The sequence below is a fragment of the Microtus oregoni genome, unplaced genomic scaffold (genome assembly GCF_018167655.1).
Source record: "Microtus oregoni isolate MIOR12 unplaced genomic scaffold, Mior012 000153F_000, whole genome shotgun sequence".
Lineage (NCBI taxonomy): Eukaryota > Metazoa > Chordata > Mammalia > Rodentia > Cricetidae > Microtus > Microtus oregoni.
This window is the reverse complement of record NW_024544804.1, coordinates 72,681-88,158: the sequence shown is the minus strand read 5'-3', so window position 1 is coordinate 88,158 and position 15,478 is coordinate 72,681. Positions and strand designations below refer to the sequence as shown.

At 46.4% G+C, this 15,478-nt stretch overlaps 1 protein-coding gene across 1 annotated transcript in view; it reads left to right on the top strand.

Moving 5' to 3' along the window:
• Positions 1 to 15,478, top strand: part of LOC121445002 (inter-alpha-trypsin inhibitor heavy chain H6-like) — a 31,385-nt gene that overhangs the window by 4,015 nt on the left and 11,892 nt on the right. Inside the window, 3 exon segments of the mRNA XM_041646965.1 lie at positions 5,461 to 5,571; positions 8,331 to 8,582; positions 10,915 to 11,080. Coding sequence (XP_041502899.1) covers positions 5,461 to 5,571; positions 8,331 to 8,582; positions 10,915 to 11,080 — 529 coding nt within the window.

Sequence of the window (15,478 nt, the reverse complement as noted above, 5' to 3'; positions counted from 1 at the left end):
GAGCTCGGAGTCTCCTAGAGAAGACAAGACCCAAAAGACATAAACTAATATGGATCCATTATACACAACAGCTAAGAGTACAAACAACCTAAGGGTCTAACTTGTAAGTGAATATCTAAATGCACCATAAAAAGAAGTGAAGTCCTGTCACTTGTGACAACATAAACGGGCTAGGCGTGGTGGGCCGTGCCTCTAATCCCAGCATAAGGAAGGCTGTGGATAGACTATTGAGAGCTCAAACCAGCTTAGACTGCATACCAAAACCCTGTTCCAAAATAGTTGTTTATCTTTTGTTTTTGATTTTTTGTCATTTGTTTGTTGGTTTGTTTTTAATCCAGTTTTGAGCTGGGTACAGTTGTTCATGTCTATAATACCAGCACTTTGGAAAACTGAGGCAGAAGGTTTGGGGTTCAAGGCCAGCCTAAGGTAGAGAGCAAAACCCTGTCTCAAAAACAACAACAAAACACCCTCCTCAAATTTGGATTAGAAAGATGACGTGGCAGCTAAGACCACTGTCTGCTCTTCCAGAAGTCCTGGGTCCAAATTGCAAGTACCCACATGGCTGAACACAACAACCTGTACCTCTAGTTCCAGGAGATTCAACACCCTCCCTGGTCTCTACAAGTACCAAGCATGTACATAGCGTGCAGTTATATATGCAGGCAAAACATCCATGCACATAAAGTAACATAATAAATATAATTGTTTCAAACTCTCAAACCCTTCCAAGTGGACAGAAGGGGAGATCTTTATGGTGAGTGAAGTATATCAGGCACAGAAGGCCAATGCCCATGCTGTCATACACAGGTGGAATCAGGATGGCTAATTTCTTAGAATTTGAGGGTGGAATGATGGTTTCTCAAGACTGGTAGGAGTAAGGGGTTGGGAGAGGTGGGGAAATCTGATTACTCTTAGATAAGGACCACAGCTCTAAGACATTTCTATACAGTGTAGGTGACCATTGTGCACTACCCTTCAAAGGGTCAAAAAAGGATTTTGAAAGTTTGAGCACCAGTGATAAATGTTTGAGGAAATACATGGTTATTCTGATTTAAACAAGGCATACACATATGATATGGGTATCAAACATTAAACACTCTTTAGGACATACAACTTTTATGTGTTTTGTGTGTATATGAGTTTATATGCATATTTGCATATGTTGTGGAGTCCAGAGGTTAACTTGAGGTGTCTCTCAGGCACCATCTAACATTGTTGTGAAACAAGCTCTCTCACTCACCTGGAACCCTCCAGTAAGCTAGACTGGTTAGCCAGTGAATCCCAAGAATCTATTTCTTTCTATCTCCCAAATGCTGGTAGTCCAATAATGCCCCATTATATATTGCCTGTCTTTTTTAGCATGGGTTTTGGGATTTTACTTGGGTCTTTGTACTTACAAGGTAAACATTTTATTAACTAAGCTATCTCCTGGCTGCCATCATATATACTTTTAAGTATAAGTTAAAAATAATTTTAATTTTTAAAATTATCAAGAGACAGAGGCAAGAATATTAAGTTCAAGGCCTTTTGAGCTGCGGTGTAAGCCCTGTTAAAACAAAATAAAATCCCAAAAAATGAAGGAAAAAAGGCAAGAAGATCATGCTACATAGTGAGTTCAAGGCTAGCCTAAACTACATAGTGAAGCACTGTCTCAACAATATGATGATATAGTTTGGTCACATAGAACCTACATACCATGTGCAAGAACATAAGTTCCATGCCAAGCTTTGCAAAAACAGAGAGGGGGGAGAAGAGGGAAGATGGAGAGAGGAAGAGAGAGAGAAGGAAGGAGAGGAAAGAATAAAAAGAAGGAAGGAAGGAAGAGAAACAGTGTGACTAGAGCAGGATGAGTGGCCAAAAGAGTAGGAAGCCATGGGGTTGAAGAGGTAATAGTCAGCCATAATGTGTTGACTACAAAGAGCCTAGTAAAGAGTTTTGCTTCTATTCTCGGTTGAGATGGAAGCCTTAGAGAATTTGAGCAGTGAAGATAATGTGCCTTGATTTTATCTTCATAACACGATATGCCAGGTATCATGGTGAATGCCTTAAATCTCAGCACTCTGGATGCAGATGCAGGTAAATTTCTGTTGCTCTAGGCCACCCTGGTCTACACAGTGAGTTCGGGCCAACCAGTAGTATGTAGTAAGACCCTGTCTCAAATAAACAAAAGATTAATAGATGTTTCTACCACTATGAGAGCAATGAATAAAGAGCAAGGATTTAAAGAGGAAGACCAGTTGGTAGGTGTGATGATTAGTTTTTGTCAACTTGACATAAGCTAGGCTCATCTGGGAAGAGGGAACCTCAACTGAGAAAATCTCTCCATCAGATTGGCCTATCAGAAAGTATGTGGGTAATTTTCTTGATTCATGATTGATTTAGAAGGACCCAGCCCTCTGTGGATGGTCCCACCCCTAGGCTGTTGGTCCTGGGTTGTATAAGGAAGCAGACTGAGCAAGTCGTGCAGAGCAACCCAGTAAGCAGCTACCCTTCGTGACCTCTGTATCAGCTCCTGCCTTAGGGTTTCTGCCTTGCGTTCCTGTCCTGGCTTCTCTTCATGGTGCATTGTGAGCTCGAAGCTGAAATAAACCCTTATTATTCCCAGGTTGCTTTTGGTCATAGTATTCATCACAAAATCAAAAGGCAAACTAGGACAGCAATGGCGTATTGGTGACAGACCTGGCCACATTGTTTTGGGGAGGACTGTGGGAGATTTTGAAACTTTGGACTGGAAAAGCTATTGAGTGATCAGAGAGGCTGTCCTATGGGAGTGGGAGTGGGTAGAGAAGAGAAGAATCCTGAGAGCAATATAGATGACACAGACCTGGACCGTCAAGTTTCCTAGGGAAGCTAAGACTCTATCAGGCTGTTCCTATATTTTAAATTAAGAGTCATTGTATTTTGGTCAGCTGGGGCTGAAAAATCAGATGCGATTAACAAGAGACCAGCATCATTGAGGTGAAATCTTGTGGGAAGTGTTTCCTTGGGGTTATCTTACAGAAACTGGGGTCCAGGAATGCCAAGGCTGCATCTCAAGCTGGTAGCTGAACTTTGTAATGTGTAAGGGTCTCCTGCATAGTGCCGTTTTTGAAATTATGAACGAGTCATGGAGAACAGCTAAGGTTCAGCCCTGTGCGAGCCGAGAGAGGCCATTGGCCAAGATGAAACCTCACTTGCAATGCGGCCCCAGCATGCAGGTGCCAGGACTATGGCATGACAAGCAAAGACAGTAGCAAGTGTAGTGTGTAGCTGGCCTGAGTCTAAGAGACTAGTTGTGGGTACCGTCGACGGCAGAGCTGGCGAGGAGGAGCTGCCCGAGCACTCTGGAGCCCAGGAGATTGTGAGTAAATCCCCGGAGCTGGATTTTTTTACACTGTTGGAGTCTGGTTTTGCTTTGATTGTAGCTGTGCCCTGGTTCTTCCCTCTTGGGATAAGAAATATGTAACTTTTTTTTAAAATTTTACAAGAGCTCATAGTTAGGGGCTTTGGATTTGTAGAGACTTTAGATATCTTAAAAAGGCTGAACTTTTTAAAAAGTGTTTGGATGTTTTAAAGAATGTGAGACTTTTAAAGTTGTTCTTTTTTATATTATGATATTAACATGAGATCTTGGAGACAAACAAGATCTTAGAAAGAAATGTTATAGTTTAATAGTGATGTATTTGTGTGTAATGTTGACAAGAGGTCCTTGTGGTGATTTTTTTTTTTTTTTTGTCAACTTGATTCAGACTACAGCCACCTGGGAAGAGGCAGTTCATCTGATAAAATGTCTCCATAAGATTGGCCTACAGGCAAGTCTTTCAGGGCATTTTCTCTATTAGTGATTGATGTGGGGGCTGTGCACTGTGGGTGGTGCCATCCCTGGGCTGGTGGTCCTGGGTTCTATAAGAAAGCAGGCTGAACAAGCCATGGGGAGCAAGCCAGTGAGCAGCATTCCTCTATGGCCTCTGCATCAGCTCCTGCCTCCAGGTTCCTGCCTTTCTTGAATTCTTGCCCTGGCTTCCTTCACTCATTAATAAAGTACGAACTAAGAGCTGTAAGGCGAAATAAGCCCTTTCTCTCTTCCACTTTCAGTATTCCTTAGTTGCCTGTATTTCTTTGTATAGGGTTGAGGCCTCATGACCTTTCCTTCCATGTTAAAATATCTATTGATGTCTTCCTGTTCAGGTCATGGGTAGGCAGGCATATTGTTGAGACTTCATGGGTATAGCTTCTCTGGCATTCTAGAAGACTTATGGCAAACTTCACATTCCTCTGGCTCTTACAATCTTTCCATCTCCTCTTCTGCCATGGTCCCTGAGCTTTAAGGTTCAGGTGTCATATTGTAGATGTACTAGATGGGAGTGGACTGCACAACTCTGCAATTTCATCAGTTGTCATTCTCTGTAATGAGTTGTTTGTTACAAGGAGAAAGTTCCTTGGTTAGGGAATAGAACGACACATATATGTCGTTTAGAACATAGTTAGAGATTCTGCTGGTTTAGTAAAGTGGCAGTTGAAGGTTCTTCTCCAAAATCCATGATCATTAGCCCTGATACTTGGCTAGGTTTCTAGTATCAGGCATGATTTCTCTCTGGTTAAGAAGATCTTAATTAGAGAGCTGTTGGTTAACACAGGTATGTATGCCACTACTGCACTGTTAGGATTATTGTGTCATACTGGTCATTGTTGTGGTTCACAGGAGTCATAGGTGGGTAGGGCTGTTGGTTGCTTCCCTACTTTGGAAGTTTGTAGGCTGCATTATGGTACTATGAACACTAGTCCTCAGGGAGAGGCCGTTCAGGTCAGAGCCAGCTCAAGTCATTTAAGACCTGTGTCACCGACAATTTTAACCACTACATCACTCACATTATTTACCTAATGTGTTTTCTTTAAAAAGACACACTTTTAAGTTGTTCATAACCTAACAAGCAGCAGTGCCTGTGAGATGTTGGAGTAAATAGTGTGTGTGTGTGTGTGTGTGTGTGTGTGTGTGTGTGTGTGTGTGTGTGTGAAACTTGAGATAGAACCTCACTAAGTTGAGTAGCTTGTCCTGGAACTCACTAAATACCCCAGAATGGTCTTGAATTTGTAATTCCCCTGCCTCAAATTCCTGAGTACTGGGACTATAGGTTTGCACCACCATGCTTAGCTTGATGTTGCAGCAAATATACAATTATAATAAAAATGTTCGGCTATGTTACAACGAAAAATATTATTGTGTGTTAAAAGACAAGCATGAGAAACACAAAACTCCAACATGTCTACAATATGTTGTGTGGTCGCTCTTTCCCCCACTGGACAAATAGATTTCAGGAGAATATTCCCTCTCCCTCTCTCATTCACATTCATTCTTCCCACTCGCTCTCGAGTTTAATGACAGTTTTGTTCTTTCTTGTTCCTCTTATTTGTAGCTATGTTTTTGACTATCTATTTTCTTTCTCTGTCTCTGTTACCCCTTCTTTCTTTCTACCCCATCAGGACCATCGACAATAAAGTCTATGTTGCAGAAATCAAGGAAAAACACCAGGCAAAGAAAATCTATGAGAAAGCCTATCAGCAAGGAAAGACATCAGCTCATGTAGGCATGAGGTAAGGCTCTAGCTGGTCTGAAATGTGATTTAGCCATCCTAGCTGTGTGACCAGGAAAGATATTCCTTCTCTCTGGACCTCATTCTCTACTTCTGTAAAATAAAAACAATGATTTCTACTCCATAGGATTACATTAAGATTATGTGAGTCACTAAATATCAATGCCTATAACAGTGGATGTTTAATAACTGGGAGTTTACTTCCCTAATTCCAGCTGTCTTTTGCTAGAAAGATGTGGCTTATTTAATAACTGGTACTTTGTGCGAAGATTATGAACAAGTGAGTTTTTTTCTCTTCCTTTCTTATTTTTTTGTTTTTAATGTGGTATTTTATTTATTCTTGGAAAATTTCATACATTTATACAATGTATTTTGATCATATCCAGCTTTCATCCTCCATCCGAGCTCTCATATACCCCTTCAATGGATCTCTCTTCCAACTTCATATCCTCTTCTTTTGTTCTTTGTAATGCTCCAAATTCAATTAGTGCTTCCCACATGCAAATGGGTGTGACCCATTCACTGGAGCGTGAGCAGCCTACTAGTGACTACATCTTCCCAATAAAGATGGCTTTCCCTCCCCCCACAGAAGCCACCAACTAACTCTTTGGTAAAAAGAGTGGGATCTCATGGGCTCTTTCCCCATCTGTGCTGGGATTTTGGTTGACTTCATCTCATGCAGGTCTTGTGTATGCTGTCACAGCTGTTGTGAGTTGTTCATGAATACAAAAGCCATGCCATATGCACAAAGCATTGTTTCATAGGATTTCTTCAAATTCTTCGACTTTTGCATTCTTTCTGCCCCCTATTCCATGATATTACCTGGACATCAGAGGCGATGACATGAACATCTTATTTAGGGCTGGGTCACTTACTCTGAGCATTTGACCAGTTATGGATCTCTTAACTAATCATTATTGAATATAAAAGGAAGCTTCCTGATCAAGGTGGAGAGCATTTTAACAATATGACCATTTAGTAAGACAACAATAGTAGGTTCTGTTTTAGGGCCTATGGCCTCCTCAGGCATAGACTTTTGACAAGGTTTTCAGTACCGGGCATTAAATTCCTCTTGTGAAGCATGCCTCAAATTTAATCAGAGAGCAGTTGGTTACCCCAGAACAGTCCTATTCCCATTCCATATCTTGCCTGGTACTCTGATACTATAGTGCACTAGACACAGCTCTGGGAAAGACCATTGGTCAGTCTTCTCCCCCGAGCAGCCTACATAAAACCTCCCAGCACTAGGGAAGCTAGCTAGCAGGAAGGAAGTTTCCTGGTCACTTCGAGATTGATTTATCTATTCCCTGCCACGAAAGTGTGTGGTGTCTTCAGCAATAAGGTTTTACCATGTTTCTATAGTGAGAAACTCAGAAAAATGGTAATGGTCTATAGTATTTGGGGGCTTCTGGACCTCTTGAATAATAATAACTCATACGGAGGTATCCCTCACCTCACATTAGGATTTTAGTTTAATAACCCTTGGCTTCTGAGAATAGCATTTCCACCTATGTAGGGCACCTCCATTAAAATACTTTTTAAAATGCTATTTTTAATTAGCTGGCAAAGTAGTGTGTTTCCATACATTCTTAATTTTGGTTAACCCATCTGCCATATCCTCATCTCCTCCATACCTCAACTCTCACCAGTATTCAAATTTTAGACTCCCAGCACACATACTATGATTTCTATCCATCTTTGCTTTCCTCTGTGGGCCCTGGCCATGGCCAAACCTTGCTTCCAAAGTTCTCTTAAATGGGCCCCATGATCTCTGGGTTCCATGTTCCCATTAGCTTTGCTTCCTTCCCGTGTCATCATAGTCAGTGTGGATAAATGCAGCCACGGCGGTCCTCAGCTCCCCCTGTCACCTTAGTGGTTTCCCATATGCAAATGATGTCCTTCAGAAACAAGACCAGCAATTATCCCTCTTGTGCAACATTCTTCTATCCATCCACAAAAGAAGAAAGCAACAACACCTTTAGACTCTGCTCTCCCCCACTTCCTTCATACTACATATGTGCTACTCATCCCATTAAGGCCTCTTACCCCTTCCCCCACATTCATGGACCCTTTCTGGCTTCCTGACTTGTACAGACACTCCAAGGTAAACATGGATATCTTAAAGTTTGAAGTTAGGATCCGCATGTCAGAGCTAAAATGTAGTATTTGTCTTTCTGGCCTAAATTAACAAGTGAAACTTGCCTAAATTGACCCTTATTTCTTAAATGGGTCCCCTTTGTCTGGTATACATATTATGTTTTAATGGATTCCCCTCAGCTTCTAAGAGATTTTCATCTTGCAGGAATACTTCAGATTTTGCTGCTAAAAACTGAGTCGTTGCCATATAAACAAGCTCAGTTTAACACAAGGATCAGGCAGATTTGAGAGACTATTTAAAGGGAGAGAGGCATTGTTTGTGTACATTCAAAACTCTTTTTGTTAAATGAAACATTAGCCCCGAATTGTTCTATTCAGAAAAATCTCCGTTCAGATTTTTATCAACCATGTTTCCCCCATAAGGGGGAGAGCTACCTTTGAGATCATTTTCCAGGTAGAATGTTCGGGGGGGACGAGGGAGGAAGGGAGGTTGGTGAGTAAATACCTGGATGATGGACTGTAGTCCGGGGACTTAATTGAGACAGAAGCCTGATCAGGTCAAGTTGGTTAAGCATGAGGCTTAGCAGAAACCTGCCATCTAATGATTCTGCTATGCCACAGGAGATCCAACACCCCTCCCATCCATTTTTACTTCTTGTCCAGGGACCGGGAATCAGAGAAATTTCAAATCTCCACTAGGCTGGCAGCAGGCACAGAGGTAACTTTTGTCCTGGCCTATGAGGAACTTCTACAACGACATCAGGGCCGGTACCAGCTGGTGGTAAGCCTGAGACCTGGCCAGCTGGTGAGGAAGCTGACTGTAGACATCACTGTGTCTGAGAGAACGGGCATTGCCTATGTGCATATACCTCCACTGAGGAGCAGCCGAGCGAGCACCAACAACCAAACAAGTATGTGGGCAGTGCGAGGAGACACTAAAGATACTTACATTCTGTGAATGGAAACCTTGGACATTCTATGGAACAATCTTTCAGTAATGTCCCTGTACCAATTTCCTTCCCAAATCAGAGAGAAGGGGGCTTGTTTAGAGTTCAGGATTTTTAGAGTTCACTATCGTCCCAATGAGTTCACTATCGTCCCAATTCCTGAAGTCAGTATGAAATTGGCATGAAGTAGAAGCTTCTAGAAGTATATATTCAATTACTAAAAATAATTAATGGGCCAGGGTTGGTGGCACATGCCTTTATCCCAGCTATCATGAGGCAAAAATAGGTACTACTGTGAGTTCAAGGCCAGCGTAGTCTACATAGTGACTTCCAGGTCTAAGCAGTGAGACCCTATCTCAAAACAAACAAACAAACAAACAGAAAACTGATCATCATACTATATTAACAATCTTGAAGACTGCAGGAATCATGGAGGATGAATTCTGCTTTTTCCTAAATGACCACAAAGAACAGGAGGAAAGCAGAAAGGCAGTACAGGATTCTAGGATGCGAAGAAGGATCTTGACTAAGAGGCTTAAAACAAAGTGCATCAGTGGGGTTATGACAGATATGGCTGTAGTACCATCAGGATTTAATCTTAAGGAAAGACATAATCTAGGACCTCACCCTACTGGAACCTGGTGTAGTAGGCTTGAGTTAGGACCACAAATCTCCATGTTTAACCAGTCCACAAAGAAGTTCATATCCAACCAAGCTGGGAGAATCACTAAACAAACTTAAAACGTCCGTGGGAATAGAGTAGACAGAAACAGGGAAATTACATAATTCAAGAGGCTAGCTACGCTGGCAAAGATTTTAAGCACAGATCCGACTGATGGGAGCCTGCTCAGCCAGAAACACAACATGGTGCACTTGGTGCAAGTTGGGTTCCAAGCCAAGATGGACTTTGTCATAAGACAGAGCCATGTGATCAAGGCTTCAGTTTGTTGATCTGTCGAATGAAAGAGACAACTATGACCTAAGACCACAAGAAGAGGTTTATTTTCCAGGGCTGAGAATGCATCCTAGGGGCGTGTTGATGCAGGAGGTCATTCTCCCACAGAGCTACTCCCTAAGACCCACTGCAAAATGTGGGCCAATCCTCCCTCCACGGGATTTAATGAATGCTGGCCGTGGTGCTATCCTTCAGTTCCATTGGACACTCAAGGAGGTCCAGGTGTACTTCCAACTGTCCTGCCCATGAGCTCACATCTGACCCTCCAGTAACCCCTTCTGATCAAAGAGCTACTGTCCCCTCGATGCTGTTCCTAAGGAGACTGGAGCTCAGAAAAAGAACAAGTGGAGGAGAAAGGGAACAAGTGGCCCTGGGCAAACAGGGCACTATCAGGGACCTGGGCCCATGGGCCAGCTGAGTCTGGCAGCCTGAAAGCTTAAGCCCCAGCTATAAATGGCAGCTCCCTCCCCCTTCTCCTTAAAGGTTAAAACAGAGGATAGAAGTAGTCCTGTGGGGATAAAACAAAACAAAGAGCCCTGGAAGGAAGGAAGCCCAGGGAATGGATGTGAGCAGGCTTCTCAGAGCATGGGGGCTCGGTTTGGCCCTAAGCTTCCTGACAGCTGTAGCAGGAAGGAGGAGGGGGCAGAAGTCCCAAGTCTCCATTTTCTGGAGAAAAGTAGACATTTCTAAATGGACACTTGTCTTGAAAGAAAATTCCAGAGGAGTTGATCTTGCAGTTGGTTCAGAGAACGTCCAGAAGCAAAAGGCAGAAGTGATTTCAGGTGACCCTATGAGGCTCATTCACATGGTGATTCTCATTCATATGGTGGCAGGGGCAGAGGGAGAAGAAGAGCCAGGCCATTGTGTCCCAGGGGAGATCCCTGCGAGCCTGCCCTGTCTCACAGCAGGAAGGACAGGAGAGGAGCCCAGCCCTGCCACTGTGTCTGTCTCTGTCCTCCCCACCCACTACACTGTCCCTCTAGAGGAGGACACTAAGATCCTGGTGGAGCTGGGGACAAGAGAGTCCTCCAGAGACAGAACTTGGGTTGGATGCGAAGTGAGGCATGGAGGTGATGAGTGAAGGACAGGCCCTCCACCTCCAGTGCTGGACCTGAGGGAGGGCTGGGTCTGGCGGGCGGGGTGTGATGAGGGCAGGAGCTGGCCTCAGGGCTTGTGACAGAGTGGCAATGGGGAGCTGGAAGGGCATGCTAGGCAATTGGAGCAGCTGCGGGAGCGAGGGATGGCCTCTCCACACTCCCCACACATTGCCCCTCTCACTGTCCCCCTTCCATGGCCTTTCTCTCCACTGAGCCCTCCATGCCACCTCAACGCCCATGCAGGTGAGGGTGACTTGCCCCCCGTCTACCAGGATACAGAGGGCGGAGACCTGTGTCCTCATCACCTTCTCCCCAACACTGCAAGACCAGTCTGCCTTCTCCAGCTCAGGCATCATGGCTGACTTCACAGTCCACTATGATGTGGTCATGGAGGACATCATTGGAGACGTGCAGGTACCTGGACCCGGGACATGCAGAATTCTTTGGTAAATAGTCACTCGGGTCGGGGTCATGGTCTGGGCTACAGGAAATGTCCCTCTGAGCTTTACAAGGTACCTGTGAGAGCCAGTCATCAGGGACAAGGTGAGTGACTTCATTCCTTGGGAATCCTGTAAGCAGGCCACAGGGATACAGAACTGGAGGACTTGAAGCAGGGTCCGAATGGACGTCCCTAGCTGTGTCCTTCATTAGCCAGCTCAGAAGCAGGCAAGGCATTGCTGAGTATTCGGCCTTCCATGCTTTCTGTAGCTCTCAGACTGTCCTGTTGTCCTTGGCTTTCTTGCTGTGGTTGGCTTCTGAACACTTGTTCCCCATCATGAGGCCCTTTCCTGCACAGGAAGTGTTTTAAATCTGAGCTTGAACACCCCTGGAGAGAGGGGAGCTCTGTTCTAACAGCTGAGCAGGGCAGCAGCCCTGACCCAAGACCTCACCCTTTCCCCACCCCGGGCTTTCTGGTGAGGTTGGCCAGTGAATGAGAAGTCAGTTCCCGAGGTCTTTCCTGCCTTTCCTTCTTCCAAGCACAACCCTACCCTGCTGAAAGGTTCCAGGCCACCAAGCACCTTTCTCTACCACTACCTGAGCCAGTCCCGCAGAGCACAGGAGCAATGATTTGCTCAGGCTCACTGCTGCCCTGAGTGGGATTCCTCTACATCCTTGACTACTCATCATGTGCTTCTCCACCCTGAGTTCCTGGTAAACTCCTTCCTATCTATATCCACTCCAGATCTCAGTATCTCCATCCCCTCCTCATCTCATAATCTCCATCCCTCCTCATCTCACCATCTCCATCCCCTCCTCATCTCAGCATCTCCATCCCCTCCTCATCTCACAATCTCCATCCCCTCTTCATCTCAGCATCTCCATCCCCTCCTCATCTCAGCATCTCCATCCCCTCCTCATCTGAGCATCTCCATCCCCTCCTCATCTTAGCATCTCCATCCCCTCCTCATCTCACCATCTCCATCCCCTCCTCATCTCACCATCTCCATCCCCTCCTCATCTCACCATCTCCATCCCCTCCTCATCTCAGCATCTCCATCCCCTCCTCATCTCAGCATCTCCATCCCCTCCTCATCTCACCATCAGCATCCCCTACCTTTCTCACCATCTCCATCCCCTCCTCATCTCAGCATCTCCATCCTTTTCTCATCTCAGCATCTCCATCCCCTACCCTTCTCACAATCTCCATCCTCTCCTCATTTCAGCATCTCCATCCCCTCCTCATCTCAGCATCTCCATCCCCTCCTCAGCTCAGCATCTCCATTCCCTCCTCATCTCAGCATCTACATCCCTCCTCATTTCAGCATCTCCATCCTCTCCTCATCTCCGCATCTCCATCCCCTACCCTTCTCACCATCTCCATCCTCTCCTCATCTCACCATCTCCATCCTCTCCTCATCTCAGCATCTCCATTGTCTCCTCATCTCACCATCTCCATTCCCTACCCTTCTCACCATCTCCATCCTCTCCTCATCTCAGCATCTCCATCCTCTCCTCATCTCAGCATCTCCATCCCCTCCTCAGCTCAGCATATCCATCCCCTCCTCATCTCAGCATCTCCATCCCCTCCTCATCTCACCATCTCCATCCCCTACCCTTCTCACCATCTCCATCCTCTCCTCATCTCAGCATCTCCATCCTCTCCTCATCTCACCATCTCCATCCCCTCCTCATCTCACCATCTCCATCCCCTCCTCATCTCACCATCTCCATCCCCTCCTCATCTCAGCATCTCCATCCCCTCCTCATCTCAGCATCTCCATCCCCTCCTCATCTGATAATCTCCATCTTCTCCTCATATGATAATCTCCATCCCCTCCTCATCTCAGCATCTCCCCCCCTTCTCATGTCAGCATCTCCATCCCCTTCACATCTCAGTATCTCCATCCCCTCCTCATCTTACCATCTCCATCCCCTCCTCATCTCACAATCTCCATCCCCTCCTCATCTCACCATCTCCATCCTCTCCTCATCTCAGCATCTCCACCCCTTCTCATGTCAGCATCTCCATCCCCTCCTCATCTCAGCATCTCCATCCCCTTCTCATCTCACCATCTCCATCCCCTCCTCATCTCAGCATCTCCATCCCCTCCTCATCCCAGCATCTCCATCCCCTCCTCATCCCAGCATCTCCATCCCCTCCTCATCTTACCATCTCCATCCCCTCCTCAACTCAGCATCTCCATCCCCTCCTCAGCTCAGCATCTCCATCCCCTCCTCATCTCAGCATCTCCATCCCCTCCTCATCTGATAATCTCCATCTTCTCCTCATATGATAATCTCCATCCCCTCCTCATGTCAGCATCTCTACCCCTTCTCATGTCAGCATCTCCATCGCCTTCACATCTCAGCATCTCCATCCCCTCCTCATCTTACCATCTCCATCTCCTCCTCATCTCCGCATCTCCATCCTCTCCTCATCTCAGCATCTCCATCCCCTCCTCATCTCACCATCTCCATCCCCTCCTCATCTCACCATCTCCATCCCATCCTCATCTCACCATCTCCATCCCCTCCTCATCTCAGCATCTCCATCCCCTTCACATCTCAGCATCTCCACCCCTCCTCATCTGATAATCTCCATCGTCTCCTCATATGATAATCCCCATCCGCTCCACATCTCACCCACAATTGAACTCCATCACCCCATACAGTGCAGGGGACAAGCCTGTTCCTTCATCCCTCTCTTGATACCCTGCAGCAGAACTCCTCCAGCCTAGGCCCCAACTCATTGGTGCTTGACACTCAGAAATGATTGGACTGAACTCCCTATCTCTCTCTTGGCTAGCTCCTCATAGTGTAACAGACAGATCCATGTTGATATCAGAGATAAATACCTTGAAGGTGCCATGTTATTCTGTGTTCCCAGGCCTGGAGGCTCAGGACAGTCTCAGAACAATCACAGTTCTAGGCTAAAGTGAGCAGATCTTGCTCAGAGTACAGGAAAAGCCTCAAGGGTGGGGTGGGGCATGAGAGCAGATGCAGGCTATGGTAGAGTCACATATGGAGACTCATGGAAGTCATGACTGTTGCAAAGAGGCAGGGATGGAAGGACTCCATTAAGACCAGGAATCTGAAAAAGGTCAGTCTCCACTGTATGTCTCCAGTACTCAGATCCAAATTCGAAGGGCCTGCTCAGAGCCACATGTCCCTAGCAGCTTCTTTCATTCTCTTAAGCTTTCCCTATGCGGGAAACTATCTGGAAAACTTTGGAGAGCTGTATTGACTGGGCTGGGGATGAAGAAACCCAGAGAAATAGCTCTGAAGAGGTGGTCTGTGATGGCAGGAGAGAGCTCAGGGTCTCAGAATCCCGAGATTACAGGTGGGCAGCACATCAATGAGGTGAGGTCTGCTCAGAGCCCAAAGGCATCTACTGGCTGGAAACCAGATTGTCCCAGGTGCCTTTGGTGTCAGAAGCATGAGTCCAGGGTGGGAGTAGCACATGCTGTGGGTTCAGCAGGAATGAATTATTGGTAGGGGACTGGTGAGGCTACCCATGTCTTCATCCTTGGATGCTCCCAGTGAGAAAAAAGCTGATTAGCAGTCTGAGGGCAACTGGGAGCAAGGGCTTGTGTCAGTGTGTGGAAAACACTCACTTGCCCACACTCTGGGACCTAGTGCATGCTGGGAGAGCAGTTGACACAGAGATGAGTGGTTGGACTCATGCAGGGTCCATGGCTAGAAGGCATGGCCCTCATCAGGAGGCATGTGACCTCCCACAGTCCAGGTGCGCTGTGCAAGTACTTATGACCCGGTGCCCTTCAGAGTTCTCAGGGGCTGGGAGCATGGCCTGGTTGACGAAAAGGGCTGTGGGAGTTGCTGGGCACTTTGTTGCTCCCAGGCTACAAGCTGGCCGCAGGGATCTGGTTAGAAGGCAGGCCAGCATGGTGGGCACACAATCATACCCCATGTATGCCAGGTACATGGGAGCCCCCAAGGATTCTGCCCATAGCTTGACAGCGACAGGGTCCTGAGTGACAGAATCCTTGGGGAAATGGAACAGGGAGCCAGGACTGTGGGAAACATGCCTCCTGGTGCCTGTGAATTAATTCAGAGGCAGGGATGGAGGGGCAAAGAATTTCCTCTTCCCATTTCCCTGTCCTCTGGAAAAGAAGGGAGCTCCCAGGCTGACTGAAGGAAGACAGGAGCAAATCCTGCTTTCCCTGGGAGGCCTCAAGCCTTAGGCAGAGAGCTGTAGGCTCAGGAATTGCTCAGACCTGACCCCTAGGCAGCCTAGGCCTCCCTGGCTGGAGAGGACACTGGTCCTGAGGGGCCTCCAGGCCCATCTCCTTCCCTTCCCCTCCACTGACCCAGCCCCCAGGCTCTGCAGAGGGAAAGATGGAGTGTGGGGGC